This window comes from Delphinapterus leucas, chromosome 14, assembly GCF_059928025.1.
Source record: "Delphinapterus leucas isolate spDelLeu-1000000601 "Yukka" chromosome 14, BTC_Dleu_Yukka2, whole genome shotgun sequence".
Taxonomy (NCBI): domain Eukaryota; kingdom Metazoa; phylum Chordata; class Mammalia; order Artiodactyla; family Monodontidae; genus Delphinapterus; species Delphinapterus leucas.
In genome coordinates, this window is record NC_143142.1 from 62,814,912 (window position 1) to 62,833,588 (window position 18,677).

An 18,677-nucleotide genomic window follows, 5' to 3' on the forward strand; every position below is an offset into this window, starting at 1 on the left:
GGTACAGCTGACTTCCCAAAGCAGAGGCCCTGAGGGTCCGTGCTTGTGAAGGCCACCAGGCTGAGTGCTGTGGGAAGTCCCGCCTTTACAGTAGAACCTCAGTGATGCTGGTGTTAGAGACCATGGCTCACTTCCATCGCTAAGCTCACCAGTCACATGTCAGCGTTTTCCAGTCTGGAGCCTTACAGTTCCAATTCAGGAACATTATACAGCAGGATTGTGCAGTATTCAGGAACACACAGAGGGGTGGATCTTATAAATAACTCCTGGTTAAAACAGAGCTGAAGATAGGGAGAGAAGAGGAAGCAAGTCGCTAAGCACTTATTGAGTCGATAACATTGGCTTGGAAACCTTAGTGCAAATGGCTGGTCTGGTTTATTTCCTTCTCATCAAAAGATCAAACGCAGGATTGAACTTGGAGGCACCAAGACTTATGTGTGTGCCTGCGGATGCGTTTGAAGGGTGTGGCTCTCCTTGGCTGACAGTGTCTTGGCGAAGATTGGAACACACAGGCCTTGCATCAGATCTCACAGTGCCGCTTAATGGACTCGGTTGGTGGAACCTTGGTTGGTAATCCCTGGACCTCTCTGAGCCATTGTCCCCACAGGAAGATCTGGCCGCTGGGTTGGCCTCTAAGCTCTGAGGTTCTCTACAACAATTCAGGGCTGAGGCCTGGGTATAAGGCTCAGGAACCCAAAATCCTGAGTTAAATCTTAACCATGCTCACATGTCCTGTCTCCCTCTTTTCCGTTCCCGCTGGGGCCTTCCTTTAGCTGCAAAGAGGCCATACAGTTTGTGCTCTCTTGGTTGCTAAAACTGAGTGGAAATGTGCTTGATTCACTTGCAATCCCCAGGGCCGTGACCTTGAGCTGTGGCCCAGCAGTGCGCTACCCATGCGCAGGTGGGGGGCGCTCGGCATGGAGCTGACTCCGCCTGGCCCCCAGCCCAGCCTTCCAGCCCACAGGACCCAAGCCCAAAGCCGAGCGTCCGAGGGCGTGCCAGCCTCAGCGCCAGGCCTTCGCCCTGCCCTGCGGGTGGGCGGGCGAGGAGGAGCGAGGTTCCGTGTGCCGGGCTGGCGGGCAGCCTGCGCCGCCCTCAGCAGCAGTTGCAGGTGCCCGTGTGCACGCGCAGGATGCCGCGGCTGTGCAGATGCAGGAAGTTGAAGATCTCGGAGGGCATGGCGTGGAAGCCCGGGCGGGGCTTGACGTTGTCATAGTAGTGGTGGGTGATGTAGAGGCCCGAGGGGTTCATGGGGAAGGCCCAGAAGCCGAACAGGTGCACCTCCTCGCACAGTTCCAGCGCCGCCGTGACCAGGATGAGGCCGGTGCTGATGCGCTTGGCGCGCACCCCGAGGCTAAGCCAGTAGCGCGACACGTTGACCAGGTACTGCGGGTGGAAGTAGTACACGGCCTGCGGCGACTCGAAGTCATCCAGCACGTACTTGACACGGATGGACACGTCGGTGTTGCGCGTGTTGTAGAATGCAGGCAGCAGCACGGATGCGTTCTCGTACACCTGCAGCACCCGGTAGAAGGGCCGCCGCCACTTCTCCAGCTTGTGGAACCTGGCGGGAGCGCAGGGTGAGACGGGGCCCCGGGACCCTCCGCTTGCCCCACCCCTGCACCCTGGGGTCTTTTCAAAGGATGTAGGAGCCCCTCAAGGCCACCCCCCCTTCTTTCGGCTCAGTCACTTAGCAGATGAATGTCCACCTTCCTCCGGGACGGTTATATTTTTGTAAGTGAGTGCCGGAGAGGGCAATCTGGACCCAAAGGGACAAATATCTAGTGTGTGGTTGCAGGGGAAGGGTAACACTTAACCCATACGGCTGAGGGTGCCCGGGGCGGGCTCAGAGGGGAAGGGGCGAGGGAGTGGAGGCTTTCCCTAGAGCCCTCAGGACTCACCTGTCCTGCCTTCCCCAAGGACTCACCTGTCACTGCCTTCCCCCAGTGAAGAACACCAAACCAGCTGCCTGTCCTCTGAGCCCTTCCTCCCCTCGCTCGCCTTTCTCTTTACACTGAACAGCCCTCCAAGCTGGCTCACTGCGCACCTCTCTGAATGCTCCCTCACTCAGCTGACTCCTTGTAAATGTGCCCGGGCATCTGACCGGATTTAACAACTCCCCCTCCTCTTACCCTTCATCTGACCTGGAGGTGTGACTATGCCCCAGTTGGAGTTTTAACCCCATTAGCCCCTCCCCCAGGCCTCCCAGACGACCCCAGGAGGGGAGTCAGGAGCGGGGGTTGAGGTCTTTGCATGAGGCTTCTCCCCACTGCCAGGCGGACACACTGTGTAGGGAGCTGCCTGCCCCCGTCACACACTGGAAAGCTCTCTGGCCCATCTCTAGGGAAAGAGACCAGTGCTGTCCAAAAGAAATATAACGCAGGCCTAGTAATTTTAAATGTTCTAGGAAGCACATTTAGAGAAGTAGAAAGAAGTAGGTGAAATTAATTTTTACAATAGATTTTATTTAACCTGATATACCCCGAATACTATCATTTTAATATGTAATCAATATAAAAATTTAATAAGGCATGGCCCATCCTCTTTTTCATATTAAGCTTTTTAAATCAAGTGTGTGTTTTGCACTTACAGATGGCACATCTCAATCTGGATAGAGCCCAGTGGCCACACATGATGAATGGCTATCATATTGGACAGCACAAGTTTAGAAAGAGGGCCACTGACCTCTCTGTGATGATGCTGGGGTTCACCGTGACCACATCTGTCTTCACCCCTACATCCATGGTGTACTTCTCCGAGATGGGGGGTAGGTTGCACCTGCAGAAGAGATGAGGCAGCCCGACTGCATGTGGTATGTCATTCTAGATGGAGATGGGGAGCTGGGGTGTGGCGAAGAAAGGGCTGGTGATCATGTGGGCAGAGGGACACAGAGGAAACCAGCTGGGTGGAATCTTCGTGCCTGGGCATGGAAGGGCAAGTTCAACCCCTTCCCTCACCAACCCTGGGTGACCCAATGGCTGTAGATCCACGACCCATGAGATCCCACTGCAGCCTCAACCCAAGTCTCTTTGCTTTAAACTCTCATCTTCAACCTATCTTCTTCACCCAGGCTAAAGAGGTAAGTGAGGGTCCCCAAAGAGATAAGAAGGGCTTCTACATAAGGAAGAAGAAATACAAGGACAAGTGTCTAGCTTAGGTAAGGCAAGGGTGAAGCTCATATTGGTGTCAGCCACAAGACTACCCTGGTTCCAAGCGGTGCTTCCAGAAGAGTGGAGCCCAGCCAGAGAGGTGGCTGCCCAGACGACCTCACCAACAGATCTGCATGACCCCTGGGAGTCCTCAGTGTCTTCACATCTATTATGCCATTTGCTCCCATTCTGCAGATGTGGAGACTGAGGACCTGAGAGATTCAACCCCTTGCAAGGGACAGAGTTAAAGGGGGAAGGGACAACCCAGAGCATGAGGTCTGCAGGGGTGGGGAGTGGGGATTAATCATGTAAATGGCAGCATTAGCAGGCTGGGGAACCAGAAAGGGGGCAGGCACGGAGGGGGAGGGCCATGGCAGGTGCAGACCCGGGGCAATTCTTACCGGAAGACAAAGTCAGCGCTGTTGATCTCCCTCCCGCAGCGGCTGTTCTTTAGGATGCCCCCATTGCCCACCACGGCACATTTCTTAAATTGGGACCGGTAGTAGGGCATGTCCTGGGGAGACAGGGGCACAGCTGTCAGAGGCGATGCCCCGCCTGCCTTCATCTGGTGCTCTCACCTCTGCGCCCACGTCCACCTCCACTCCTCGTAGCCTCACAAGACAGCCTTGTAGTAAATGTGGGAGAAAAGTGGTTATTCCACTTTGCAGATGAAAAGAGAGGTCAAAAGCTTCGTTCTCAGTTCCACGGGCAATTAGGAATGAGCTAGAACTGGAAGCCAGATCTCCACAGCCTTTTTCAATAAGCCCTGGGATGCCTCTGGTTTCCAGAAAGATGAGAGTACAAGTTATGGCTAACCCTGCTTGCCTTTGGTTTTCCCAATGGAAGCTCAGCTTCTTTTACTTCTAATCCACATATTTTAATGGTTAATGCAGACCTTCTGGGAGATGACAGCAGCAGAGATGTGGCAGAGCCACCAGGGACCAGGGCCCTAAACCTAGCCCTCACCCCTTTCAGCTCAGGGTAAGGTACAGACCCTCGCTCTGCTCCATGGGGAGGGCACAGGCCTGGGATAGAAAGGTCATATAGACTGGGACAGATGCCAGGACTTGGTAGCAGCAGAGACAACTGACGGGGGTGGGCAAGCAAGGCCACACCAGGGGAGCAGTGAGAGGCAGGGACACTGGGATCTCTGTCAAGAAAAAGCGTTGAGCACAGAGAGCTCAGGACTCACTCTAGTAATGATGACAGCCACGGGGGCACTGGGAGGGAGCATCCCCCAGCTCTCCAACCTGGTCATGCCTCGGCTGGTGGTGTTACCTTGGTCTGGGCGCTGGCTGCCCACAGAGACTCCCTGGGCATGCTTTCCAGGGGACCACAGGCAAGTAGGCAGGAAAAAGCAAATACTGGCCTGATTAGGAGACCTGGTTCTAGGCCACGTCCCCGTTCTAGGCCTCGTGGGCATCCTGAGGCAGGTGGGACCAGGCAGGCTCAGGGCACGAGTGTAGACCTGGAGTCCAGGGTAGGGTGACCAAACATCCCAGTTGGCCCAGGACTAGGGCACTTTGCTTGGGATGCAGGACTTATATTTGGTCAAACCAGGATTGGGCACCCTAGTCAACGGACCCAGTTCAATCCTGGTTTTGCCCCACAATGAGGTGAGGAAACCACGGACAAGTGTTTTGAGCCCTCGGTGACTTGGTTTTGTAAATTTTGTAAAGTTTATTACAAATTAAACTTTGTAATTTGTAAAATAAGAATAGTAACGTGTATTTCCTGTGACTCTACATTTGAGATGATGTAAAGCAGAGCTTCTCAACTTGGCACTACTGATACTTTGGAGCAGCTCATTCCTTGTGGTGGGGCTGGCTGTGCAGTGTAGAATGTGTAGCGGCATCTCTGGCCTCTTCCCACTAGATGCCAGGAGCTCCCCGCCCCCCCACCGTCATGACAAGGAAAAGCATCTCCAGACACTGCCAAATGTCTCCACCTCCCTGCCCCCCACGTTGAGAACCACTGGAGTAGATGAAAAGCTTACCCACTGCAGTGCTTGGCGCAGAGGTGTCTCTGCAAGGGGACCAGGTGGTTATTACGGGATGGCCCTGAAGTTACCCTCCATCTCTGTCACCCAGAGGCTGCCGGGCAGCTTTCCTCCTATCTCACACCAGCTGGCCAGCCCTGCGTGACAGTGGCCCTGGTCAGCACCTGGGGCTTACGTTGGAACCAACTTCCAGACAAGTGTCACGGAAAATCCCAGTACAATGGGATCATCAGCAATTAGGCTAAATCCAAAGGAGATGCTGCACCTGTCTGTGGGAGACTGTCCTTCTTCATGGCACATTTTCCCTGGAGGGACAGGCTCCGGGAACCGGGACGGGGAAAACAAGGGCGTCTCATGGCCAGTGCGGGGAACTGCACTGTTTGACTTTGACCAGAGAAAGAATAAAAACAAAGTCCTTTTTGAAGAGATCATCAAGGGCTTTTTATGTTCTATGTCAGTGTTTCTCACACTTCTGTAAATCGAAAACTGCCTGGGTACTTTCTGAAACTACACATTCTTAGCTCCATCCCAGAACCACAGAATCAGAAGTTTCAGGGTCAGGGTAGGAGCCCAAGAAGCTGCATATTTTTCAACCCCCCCAAAAAAACTCACCTTAGGGAAGTTTGGGAAATACTTCTACATCACATGCTCTAATTCGGGGGTGGTAAATTACGGCCTGTGGGCCACATCTGACCCACCACCTATTTCTGTACAGCCAGCAAGCTAAGAATAGATTTTATATTTTTTCAAGGGTGGGAAAAAAGAATACTTTGTGATGCGTAAAACATATAAAATTCAAATTTCAATGTCTAATGGGAACTAAAGCATTATTGGGACCCAGCCACACTCTGTTGCTTACTTGTGTCTGTGGCTGCTTCATGCTAGAACGATAAAGGTGAGTAGCTGTGACAGAGACCATATGGCGTGCGCATTTGGCAACCCCTGTTCCATTTCCCTGGGCCTCAGTGGCCCATCCCCATGGCCCTCCTTGCATCCATATGTCATACCCGAGCTGTGTGTCACCCACTGGCATTACCTGCAAGTTCACCTGCTGTCACCAGTCTCACGTTCCAGGCCTTGAAAGACCCACCTCGTAAAGACGACTCACACCCCATCGTCCTCCAGCGCTGCTGTGGGAGGGTATGTTTGACACCCGTCCACCTCCAGCTCCTCCCCATTGCTCCCCTCTCCACCCCAGGCCCAGTCATACCAGTGCACTCTGGTGCTCGTAGCAAGAAGCAATTATACTCCAATAAAGATATTTTTTTAAATAAATAAATAAATAAAAAAGAATGCAGGGAACCCCTGGGCTTTGCTTCATTAGCACTACCCAGAGCAGGGCAGCCCAGCCCCGCACATTTCATCCAGCAAGAACTGAACCCACCCCACCCCCTAGTTTGCTAGAACGCCAGCAGTTCTACAAACTGGACCCACTAAACCCTGCCCTGGGCTGGCACTCTCCAGGGGGTGCCTATAAACACCTCGCATGGAACCTCCCTCTTCAGGTGGTAACCATCCTCATGCGCTGAACATACAGGCTCCAGGGTCCCTTCTCCAAGGGTCTGGTGCAACGACTAGGCCAGAAGCGCCTGCCTGCGCCTGGGTTCTGTGATCTGAGCGCTTGGCTCACGTGGGTCACTCATTCCATGGTCCCCCTGGCCAAGGAGCCTCGTGCTGGCCCTGAATGAACAGCCTCCCTCCAGGCTTCTCACAGGTGAAGGAAAAAATAATAATAAACGTCTCTCCTGTTTAAGTCTCTGATATTTTAGATTTTCTGTTCTAAGCAGCCAAACCTATTCCTAGTCCAAACCCCGGTGTTACAGACAGTGAGGGTGGAGCCTTGGGAGACAAAAAGGACTGCCCAAGGTCAGCCAATACGAGATCAACCTTTCAGCGCTTTACTTTGTATGGTTTGCGCTTTCTTGTGCACACAGCCTTTGCATGTACATTTTTTTAAATTATTAATTAATTTATTATTTTTGGCTGTGTTGGGTCTTTGTTGCTGCACACAGGCTTTGTCTAGTTGCAGCAAGCAGGGGCTACTCTTCGTTGTGGTGTGCGGGCTTCTCGTTGCAGTGGCTTCTCTTGTGGTGGAGCACGGGCTCTAGGCGAGCGGGCTCAGTAGTTGTGGCTCCAGGGCTCTAGAGCACAGGCTCAGTAGTTGTGGCACACGGGCTTAGTTGCTCCGCGGCATGTGGGATCTTCCCGGACCAGGGCTCGAACCCGTGTCCCCTGCATTGGCAGGTGGATTCTTAAGCTCTGCGCCACCAGGGAAGTCCCTGCATGTACATTTTTACTCTTGTGCCTCCCTCGGGATGGGGACAAATGCTTAATCCTGCTCCCAGATAGCTTCGGGATGTTCTCTGCAAGCAAGGCAATAACCAAAACTTCACAACCACTTTCTTGCCAACAGTCATTCAAATAACAGCCAGTTGGCATTCTTTGTGCTCCGACAGAACCCCCAGGAACCCCGGAGGACGGTCTACTGAGCCTAAGAGAATGGCAAGCCAGGACCAGGACAGCTGGGTGCAGGGCACAGCTGAGTGATGCCACGCCACACGGGCATGGCCACAGAGGGCCCTACTGGGTCAGCTCCATTGTCCCACCCGGACCGCCCTGCCCAAAGCAGCACCTTGGGAAACATGTGGAAGATCTCCCGGTTGATGTGGTACATGCCGCTGGTGTCCACCTCATACTTGAGTTTCGTCCCCAGGGGCGTGTTCTTCTGGGTGGTGAAGAGGAAGGAGGGGGCATTGCAGCACCTGGACAGAGTGGACCTGCCGGGCAGGAGATGGACGGAGAGAGACCAGTGACACAAGGCAGAGCAGAGCCTCTCAGAGAACAGAGGGGTCATGGAACTGAGGTCCCTTGGGGAGGCCAGGGAGCGCCATACTCTCCCACCCACCCCCGCACCTCTGCTTCAATACCCCTCCCAATGCCCAAGCCTTTCAGGGTCCAGCCTGGTCTCCCTCTGTGAGCTCCCAGCTGCCCTGTCCCCACTGGCCGCACTGGCCTCTAAAGGCCCAGAGCACAGACTGGGCACCACTCGCTTCAGCATCTGTCAACTCCCTCTCCGCCTGAACGAAAGCGCCTGCATGGCAGGGACCCTGCCTCTCCGGATCCTGCACAATGGCAGACACGCGGGGGTCAACTACCAAAGTCCTGCCAACTGCGGGCTGAAGCATTCCCCACATGAGATTTCACAAGAGCCGCTAAGCCTTCTACTACTTCTCAGAAATGCTTCCTTATCGAGCTCTAAAGGAAAACACAGGCATGAGAGCTCTTCCTTGGTTTTTGGCCCCCATATCTGACTCCAGACAAGGCTAACCCTGTCTGATGGGGTCAAAAAGCAAGACATACACAGTCAACAGAAATGTGCCATTTCAGTGATTTACAAGCTGTCTTAGGAACAGGGGAGGGTCAGAAATTGGGATGGTGGGTTGATACTAGATGACTGCCTGCAGAAAGTGGAACCTGGCTTCCAGAAGTTTTAAGGAGTTCATTATTTAAAAAAAAAAAATCGCTGTGGTTTTCGCTGACAAAAACACTCAGACATGAGCTACAGAAAGGTTAGAGCTCAGACGATGCAAGCAGGCTTAAAAAAACAGCCTTCAAGGGAGAGTGGGGCTGTGAGGCAGGCTTGGGAGCTAGTCAGGCCAGAGAATCCCGATTTCCTCTTCTCTGCGGCTGGTGTTCCGCCCGGCAATGTATTCTCCTAGGGTGCCTGCAAGGCTTGGTGATGGGGTCAGATCCTAGGCACACGCTGCTCCCCTAGCCTGGGGACCCAAAGCCCCACCCTGGCTGCAGAGGGGCTGGATTTGACAAAGGATGCAAAATGCCACCCTCTCACAGGGGGCTGTGAGCCCACGAGGACCCACAAACAGCAGCAGGGGGCCAGTACACACTGGCCTTCGTCCCCCAACACTGGCTCTGGGCACAGTTACATCCAGCCTCTGGGCAGCCCTGGGAGGAACGGAACGCCATCCCCATGGAGTCTGGATGATGACCACTAACTAAAATTGAGGACGAGCTTTCTGGAAAACCCACACCGAAGGTGTGGCATGGAAACTTGAGCCGCCAACCTGGTGTCAGGAGGCCGGGCTTCTAGTTTCTGCTCTGCCCCCACCAGCTGTGGGGCTTCGGGCAGGTCTCTTCCCCTCTCTGAGCCTCCGTTTTCTCAACTGTAGAATGCAGGGCTGGCTCTTCTGACCCTCTGTAATCCCGTAACTCCAGATTGCCAAAGCCAGGAAGGCTGCACCCATTGCTTTTTGTGACTTTATCTCTTGCAGGGACTTCACTGGGGAGCTCAGTTGGCTGCTGGCCATAGAGAGCGGTCTCTGCTGGGGAGGGTTGGGTTTTAAAATGTGACTGAGGCTTCCCAGGGGCAAGGCCAGAGGCCTGGCCAGGCAGGAGCCATAGGTCAGCATTACAAACAAGCATCTGGCTGGTCCAGAAACTCCATTTTGTCAGCCCACTGGCGAGTAGCCAAGTGAGGGAGACTGACTCAAACTAACCAAGCTCACGAGTGACTGATATATAAACCAGAATGCCAGAGTGTCCATTTGTAAGCAGCAGGGTGGGGGAGGGCCTCTGTTACAGGATTCCTTTCCTGTCACTGGAATGCTCATGCCTGTGTTCTAGCACACTCCCGCATCCCACCCCACTTCACTGCACCAGGTTCTTGCACCTAAATTAAGAGTCTCATCATCATTCAGTGAGCTTGTAATGAGAGCAAAGGGGGACGACCCACTGGCCTTGAAGCTTCTCCCATTCAGAGCATAGCAAGACTGGATGTCACTTCTCTTTCCCCCACCGCCAGAAAGGTCTCAGCTCCCCCAGAGCCTCTTCCCGGATCGTGCTGGCTGATCCCTGCCAAAGGCTCCCCCGCGGATCCTGGTTTTTCTCTTGCCACATCATTTTCCCGTTGCTACATTACTTCCTTAGGTATGTGAATCCCACTGGCGAGGCTTCTGTCCAGCTCTCAGCCTGGACAACATCCTTTGGCATCTCACTGACCTCGTCCACGCTGAGTTCGATTTCAGTGTGCCCTCAGTGTGCTTGGGCCTCCCCGTCATGCACCACCCTCAGTATCGCTTCACTCTAAGGGCGGAATTGGGGCTGCATTTACAGCACAGACCTTGGACCCGTTGCCCACATTCTAGTCTATGGTACGTGGGTCTCTGCAAACTACTGCCGGGCCTTAGCTGGGTTTCTGCATAGTCTCCTAGAGGCATCTGGTTGGGGGCTGCTGGCACCTGCAGCACGTTCCTAAAACGTGCCACTTAAAACTGCCTCTCAACTTGGCCCAGAATTGCAACAAACTGGAACAAATGACTTATACAGAAAATACAAAATTCTTAGTGTTATTTGCTTTTCACAGCTTCCCGTGTAGGATTCCTTCATGCAGATGGCTCTTCAGCACATTCAAACTACAGCCTGAGTTGCTAAAATCCAATTTATACACACATTCCCAGGATTCTGTCAATTCCATTCAATAAGGTCTACCCTGCACTAAAAACATACCATTAACTCCTAGAATTTTAGAGTTGAGAGGCCCCTATAGCTCACCACTAATCACAGAGACTGTCTGGACATCTGCTAGGCTCTCAAAGACAGGAGAACATTAAGATACAGCTCTTGCCTCCTGGGAGCTTATAACCTGTCAGTTTCGGTTAGAGAGCAGTTAGGGAATAAGCTACAGCAGGGCTCAAATGGCTGGTCTAGGCTGTAGAAGCCCAAGCGCTCTGAGAAGGAGAGGACTGCTAAGTTAGAGCAGCTGCCCGAGGAGCGGGGTGGGGAACGGGGTGAGGCCTGGAAGATGCTTCATGTAGCTGAACGCACGGGCCTCCTGGAGACCTCAAGCACCTCACCTCACAGTCAGGGGCTGTACTGGAGACAATAGTACTGACCACACAGGGCTGCTGCTAGGACTAAGGGCAGGGACATGGTGGACAACACTCATCAAGATGCCAGCCTCAGCCTGTGTGCTGAGTCAGAACCTCCCCACTCCCATATTCCAAAGCCCAATCAGAGCCAGCTCTGGGGAAGATGTCCCTGGGGGCTGGCCTTGCAGGACGGGGGAGCTCTGAAGAGGTGCCTGGGAGGACCATATGAACAGAAGGGCTGGGGAGCACAGACGAGTCATAGATACTTGAACTGGTTGGCTTCAGAGATGTTCATCGCCCATTTGCACATCTGGAGGCTCTTCCACCTGTCGAACAGCTCCAACTGCTTCACCCTTGGGAGTGGAGGACAGAGAGTGCATGAAAGGGCCAGGCTGAACAATGTCATCATCCCCAAACATGCTCCCTTCCTCTTCCCCCTTATGCCAAATCCTGGGCTGGTCCTTTGTATTAACTGTATTTTCTAATTTGCTATACTCTTGATTCTCTGACATCTGGGGACTTGTGAATTCCTAGAGATAGCAAACCACTCTCCTGCAAGCATGCCTTCCATACACACCTCAGCTAGTCCAGAGCCCACACATTCAATCACCTCCTTTATGAACAGAGCCACTAGTCCCTGCCCTCATCAGCCCAGAGCTAAGGATCAGACAACCAGGGGCAGTCCTTATGCCCCAAAGCCCACGGAAATTATTCAAACTAGCCAGTCGTGAACCTTTTTATCCTGCCTTGTCCATTCCTTTCCACGAAAACCACAATAAAGGGCCTCACCTCTGCTTTCCCCTCATCCCTTTGCCTCCTGACCAACCCTGTTGCTTCCCCATGTGTCCCTGCATGGTGTGCCATGCCTCCTGTCTCTAGGAATCTGTGAGCATAAGAACGTCTTCCTTCACAATAGCCTTTTGCATGTCTGTGTGTCTTACTATATGTGATCAAAACAAATCCCAGCACATTTTAAAACACCTTCCTCACATGCCCACCCCCAAGGGCCTTCACAGTTCTCCCAGGAACATCTGTCTATAGAGGGTGTAAGACCACTTCCCTAAGGTCTGTAGATCACCCCACACTGTGCTCAGCACACAGTAGGGCTCATTGCAAAGGCACAATGCCCTTCTCTTTCTCTTTTCTCAAGGGCAGATCACAATTTCCAGCGACAGAGAAGGAGAGGTGAGAAGCCTTTTGTCTGAACCACCATCTGCAAGGCTTTATGCCAGTTGGGTTTAGACATCTCAGCATTGTGACATCCCAAAGCACTCCCTGGAAAGGGAATGTCTAAATCATGTAGGATTCTTCCTTTGACTGAAACCCGCAAAAAGAATTGGATCATGGAACCCTTTTCCCATTGAGTGGCGCCTCTGACTGGAGTTCTCAGGAATGCTGGGAGATGCTGGACAGACCATAAGTTCCTTAAAGGCAGAGCCATGACTTTTGTCTCCTGACCTCCCACATTCCCCATCCCACAGTTAGGCATTATACAGTTGTCCAGGGTTACCTGGCTGTGGCCCGGTTCAGATGCTGGCTTGTCTTGGACACTGATGCAAGGGGAGCCTTTAAAGGTCATTCTGGTTTGGTCATGAATGGGAAAGTGACAAGCCCCCAGGAGCTGAGTGTTATCAAAAAACTGCCATTAATTGTGGTTCTTACTTTGAGGTCCACCAAAGGTCTTAAGGAAACCTATGAACCCTCTGAATTATAGGCAAAATCCCCTGTCTGTCCACCCATGTGCACATCTTAGGGAAAATCTGAAGCTTTCATCAGCTTCCAAAAAAGGTGCACGATTTCGAAAAAAGGCAAATACTTAACTGTAAAGTAAAAAGACAGGTTCATTCTGCAGAGCTGTGTCCCCCTGTGTTTAACTGGAGGGGGAAACAGTTGTTCCCAAACTAGGCAAGCCTCACCTACAGAGAGAGTATATGACTGGTGCGGGGAGGGATGATTGCAGGAAAAGTCATACAGGATAGTGACTAAGTACGTAGATTTTGGAACCAGAAGGGGAGTTGGGCCTCAGACCCAGTTTAGGCACTTCCTAACTATGGGACCTCAGGCAGGCTATGTGACTGCTCTGAGCCTCAGTTTTCTCGCCTAGAAAATGGTCATAACACTAGATTATTGCTCACCCACCCAGATTTGTTAAGACTACTAACTAAGACGATGCAATAAATGACTAAGAATGGTGTCTGGCACTGCCCTACAGGTGTAAGTTATTATCACTGTTAAACTAAGCTGTCTGGACGATGCTGACTCCCAGCCCCCGTACTTTCCCCTTCTGTAAAACCCACAACCTGTCATTACCTATGCCTGATACTTCCCACTAAATAGTAAACACCCTGGGGCAGGGATCATGCCTGACGGTGGCTCCAGTGCTAAGGCGCATAGCAGATGAGTGGTAAATATTTGTTGAGTATATCAATAATTACTGAATGAATCAATAAGTCTGAGTTCAAATAAATTCTATAACTATTTATTGAATTCCTCGATATGGCAGGAACTGGAGATACTGTGGTGAACAAAAAAACTCCCTGCCCACACAGACCTCACAAATGGGAAGCAAATATACAGGGATACGACACCGAAAGCACAAGCAATAAAAACAAAAATGGACACGTGGACTCCATCAAACTAAAAACCTTCTGCACAGCAAAGGAAATAATCAGCAGAGTAAAAAGACAACCCTACCAAACAGGAGAAAATATTTGCAAACCATATACCTGATAAGGGGTTAACATCCAAAATACATAGGAACTCCTACAATGCAATAGCAAAAAAACAAATAACCTGATTTTAAAATGGGCAAAAGACTTGAAAAGACATTTCTACAAAGAAAACATACAAATGGCCAACGGGTACATGAAAAGGTGCCCAACACCACTAATCATCAGGGAAATGCAAATCAAAACCACAATGAGATACTGCATCATACCTGTTAGAATGGCTATTATCAAAGAAACAAAAGATGACAAGTACTGGCAAGGATATAGAGAAAAGGGGACCCTCATACACTGTTGGTGGGAATGTAGAATGGTGTGGCTGCAATGGAACACAGTATGGAGATTCCTCAAAAAATTAAACATAGAACTATCATATGGTCCAGCAATCCCACTTCTGGAATTGAAATCAGAATCTTGAAGAAATACTTGCACCCCCATGTGCACTGCAGCATTATTCACAATAACCAGGATATGGAAACAACCTACGTGTTCACTGATGAATGAATGGATAAAGAAAATGTATTATATACATACAATGAAATATTATGCAGCCTTCAAAAAAATGGAAATCTTTCCATATGTGACAACTTGGATGAATCTGGAGGACATTATCCTAAGTGAAATAAGCTAGTCACTGAAGGACAAATACTGCATGATTCTACTCGTATGAGGTATCTAAAATAGTCAGTCTTATAGAAACAGAGTAGAATGATAGATATCAGGGGCTCGGGGAAGGAGAAATGAAGAGTTGCTATAAAGTTTCAGTTATGTAAGACCAATAAGTTCTAGAGATTTGCTGTAAAACTTAATGCCTACAGTTGACAATACTGTATTGGACACTTACAAATTTAAGAGGGTAGATCTCATGTTAAGTATTCTTACCACAACCAGAAAAAAAACAAACCCAGATATTTAATGTCATGTTAGGGAGTGGTGAGCGCTACAAAGAAAAATGAAGCAAGGGACTTCCCCGGTGGTCCAATGGTTAGGACTCCATGCTTTCATTACCGAGGGCCCGGGTTCAATCCCTCGTTGGGGAACTAAGATCCCACAAGCCACTCGGTGCAGCCCAGAAAACAAACAAAAAACCAAATTAAAAAAAAAAACAAACCAAATTAATCCATTTAAAAAAAGAAAAAGAAAAATGAAGCAAGAGGCTCTAAGGATATATCATACAGCACAGGGAATATAGCCAATATTTTATAATAACTATAAATGGAGTATAACCTTTAAAAATTGTGTATCACTACATTGTACACCTGTAACTTATATAATATAGTACACCAGCTATACTTCAATTTAGAAAAAAAGAAATAATAAAAAAAAGAAAAATGAATCAGGGGTTGAAAAGTGACTATTTCAGATGGGTTGATCAGGGAAGCCTTCCCTGAAGAGGGGAATCTTGCACAAAGGACTGAAATGATGCATGAGTGAGCCACACAAACATCTGGGGAAAGAGTATTACAGGCAGAGAAGAGTGAGTGCAAAGGCCCTGGGGCAGGAACCTGCCTGGCAGCTTTAAAGAGCTGGAAGGAGTCCCTCCTCTCATCCTGATGCCTTCTTTCCAGCTTTCCCAAACCTCCCACAGCAGCTCTTGCTTATTTAGCTCATGTGACATTGGAGGAGAGGTGCCATTACACAGCGGCAACCTTGCTCACCCACTGCTGCCCTCCCTCACTCCCTGCAACTCACAGGCCCCTAGGGCAGCACCCTGAACAGCCAATGCCTCTAACGCCTCCAGAAACACAACCTTGGCAACACTGAAGGCCAGGGTCCCAAGTTCAACTGTTACCAGTGTCCAGACCCCATTCTCTGTGCCTCCAATGTCCTTGTCACACACTGGATCAAGGTCGGGGCCTGGATATCCAGCCTGGAATCCTGGTTCCATCTCTAACTGGCAATATGACCTCAGACAAGTCATTTAATCTCTCTGAGACTCAGCTGCTTTATCTGTAAGACAGATATAACCTCTGCTCTGCTGATCTCAAAGGTTGTCAGAAAGATCAAACGAGGCAATATGTATAAAAATATTTTATAAGTTGCTTTACAAATGCACAGATCACCTTTACTCTAAGATGAAGGGTTGAGCCAGCCACTTGCCTCCTTTCACCCAAGACATGACTATTATTCCAGAAGAGGGATAAAAAAAGACTAGATTGCTCTGAGAACAATCTAAAAAGAAAGAGCTCTTGGGGAAAAATGAAAATTCATTAGAAAAGTTGGAAGGTAAAGTCAAGGAATTTCTCAGAAAATAGAAGCAAAGGGCAAAGAGATAGAAAAGATGAGATTAAAAGATATTCAAGGAGCAATCCAGAAGAATACCACCCTTAGAGGTACCGGAAAGAGGAAGTGGAGCAAATTGGAGAGGAGGAAATATGAAGAAATCCAAGAGAAAGTTCAAGGGTTTGGAGTGAGCTCCAGATTAAGAGGTCTCCGTGAGCCTGTATCCTGAGGTCCACCATCGGGCTATTCCAGAACTGTCATGATCTGTAAAGACTCCGGACAGAAGAAAACAGGTCATCTCCAAAGGAACAACTAGTACCGTGCTCATACAGCCCCAGATACCAGAAGATGATGGAGAAGGTCTTCAGCGTTCTGTGGGTGAATGATTTCCACCTAAAATATCAACCCCACCAAACCAAAAATTAAGAGAAGAATTAGGTCATGGAGACACAGAAGGACTCAAACCCTTACCTTCCACCCACTATTTGGGGGGAGTTTACTTGAAGATGGGTGGAAGCAAAATGAAGGAGTAAACCAAGAAAGAAGCAGCTTCAGGTGAATCTAACCTACGGAGGCAGAGAAGGGAAGTGACAACAGTGTGTGACCCACCAAGAGAGCAGCCTGTCCAGGATGGAGAAAGAGGATGAGGGGAAACCCTGGGGGAATGCCTGGTCGATGGACAGGCAGGAAAAAAAGGGGGGGGCATGATAGAGACAAAGTGTTCAAAGGGAAAAGATGACTAGAAGCTCGAGAAAAAAAGGGGAAAAAATGAATAGGAAAAGAGATGAGAATCACTGTTTTCTGATCTTCAAATTTTAGAGTCTGCCCATAGCAGGCCCCAAAGAGGCTTGCTATGGTTACAAACAGAATGTAAATGTTATCAGCCTTGACATTCTAAAGGTAAACTCACGGATGACTGAAGCCAGAGGCTGGAATTAAAAAGTTGAGGTAATTTTAATAGCCTCATCTTACAAAGTACAGGATCAAGAGATACTGCCAACATTTGGTAGAACAAAAAATAGGTTACTTAGGCGATCTATAGATAGAAGAACTAAAAATAGCAGTACCCCTCAACTGGGAAAAGTGGGGGGAATGGTTTGGGCTGGGTAAGGGAGCTGAATCCTCACCCACCACACCAGGACGTCAGTGAATGCTAAACACGGCATACATGGCACGCATAGGACTGAGAGGTACAAGGTAATTCCCAGAAGAAACAGCTGAGTAGCAGGCCTGGGGGAGAGGCTGTGGGGAAGGGGACCTTTGCTTTTTATTATTATAAACTTTTGTATTCTACCTGATTTTTCTAGTTGTGTGCAGGAGATGCTCACCTTCATCTCGTTCTCCCTCATCGTTCTCCCCCTTTTCCGCCATGGCCTCTTCTGTTCCCACCTAGGTTTCGTCCACTTTCTCACTCATTTAACAGACACATCCTGAGCCTGGGTAGGGTCAGGCAACAAGACTCAGAAAAGTGTGGGCACAAAGGGACATCCAGCCCTGAAAGCTCTGCCCAGCCAGCCCTGCTCCCAGCCTCTCTCCTGGTCTCAGTACAGGGCTCTGTGCAGGGTTCCCCAGCCCGGAAAGATGGGGAAGCGGTGGCAGGAGACACCAAGGGTGAGGTCCCAGGCATGGCCCCCATCAGTGTGTGAGCACAGGCAGCAACTGGTTTAAAAACAAAGAGGCCCTAGAATGACTAAAAGTCAGCATAAATAATTTTTACAAGTATTAGGGACAATGTGATTTCGTAACAAATCATCACAGAGTAAATCCTCATTGTATTGGATATTGTCTGGGAACGAGGCCTCTACCATATGGGAATTTTCCAGCTGACTGATTTTTACCATTGACTGGAGCAATTTTGGATCAGAATCATTCCCAGATGAATCACACACCCCACTGTCTCCTCAGATGGAATGCCAGCTGACGTTCATATACCGGAAGGGCCTCTGGGCACATCCGTCCAGCCCCTTCCATTCACAGATGGAGATTTAACTTTTTCCGGATGACTCAGGGTCTCCACCGTGAGCACCACTCCTGGCTCTGGGCTGGAGCACAGTGATGCCCACAGGTGCCCAGGTATCATCAGAAAGAGTCGGATTAGAGACCAGCCTCTGGCTTCTCTGATTCCAGCCCTGGGGGAGCCCACTGACCTCAGCTTGAGGACTCAGGAAAGGTATCACTCAGGAAAGATATCACTTGGTATCACTGCTCCCTGATGACCCAGCAGGCTCACATGCCCCATGAACAGCCCGGCCTCTCTCCTCTTAGACCCCCAGTACCACCAGTGCCAAGACTCCAGGGCCAGGGGACCACATGGAGGGCAATTGACATGGAAGAGACAGATGGGGTAAAGCTCACAGGTCGCCAGCTGGGATGGCCGCTCAGGTCAGGAGAACAGAGAGGGTGCCCCAAAGGCAGAGACAAGAAGTAGAGCCAAACACGCAGAGGACCTTTTGTCACCAACACAATTCCCTGACAAGGGACAAAGGGTGGCCACAGATCATGGGGGGAAATGAGGTTCCCATCACACCCCGCAATGTTCAAGACTTAGGCTTGAAACAAAGGGCCTGGTAACTTCTAATATGGTCCCTAAATGGAAGTTGTGATAAGGATTATTATTGGCTGAATTATATCTCCCTCAAAATTCATCTGTTGAGCCCTAAACCCCAATATATCAGAATGTGACTCTCTTTGGAGG

The 18,677-nt window shown here is 50.2% G+C and overlaps 1 protein-coding gene across 1 annotated transcript in view; it reads right to left on the reverse strand.

Moving 5' to 3' along the window:
• Positions 1-1,073: 1,073 nt before the first annotated feature.
• The window catches only part of ST8SIA5 (ST8 alpha-N-acetyl-neuraminide alpha-2,8-sialyltransferase 5), a 61,475-nt gene continuing 43,871 nt past the window's right edge, over positions 1,074-18,677 (reverse strand). Inside the window, 7 exon segments of the mRNA XM_089895137.1 lie at positions 1,074-1,564; positions 2,686-2,778; positions 3,272-3,288; positions 3,291-3,393; positions 3,551-3,663; positions 7,781-7,925; positions 11,300-11,386. Of these exon segments, the coding sequence (XP_089751263.1) occupies positions 1,096-1,564; positions 2,686-2,778; positions 3,272-3,288; positions 3,291-3,393; positions 3,551-3,663; positions 7,781-7,925; positions 11,300-11,386 (1,027 nt within the window). The 3' untranslated portion in view covers positions 1,074-1,095.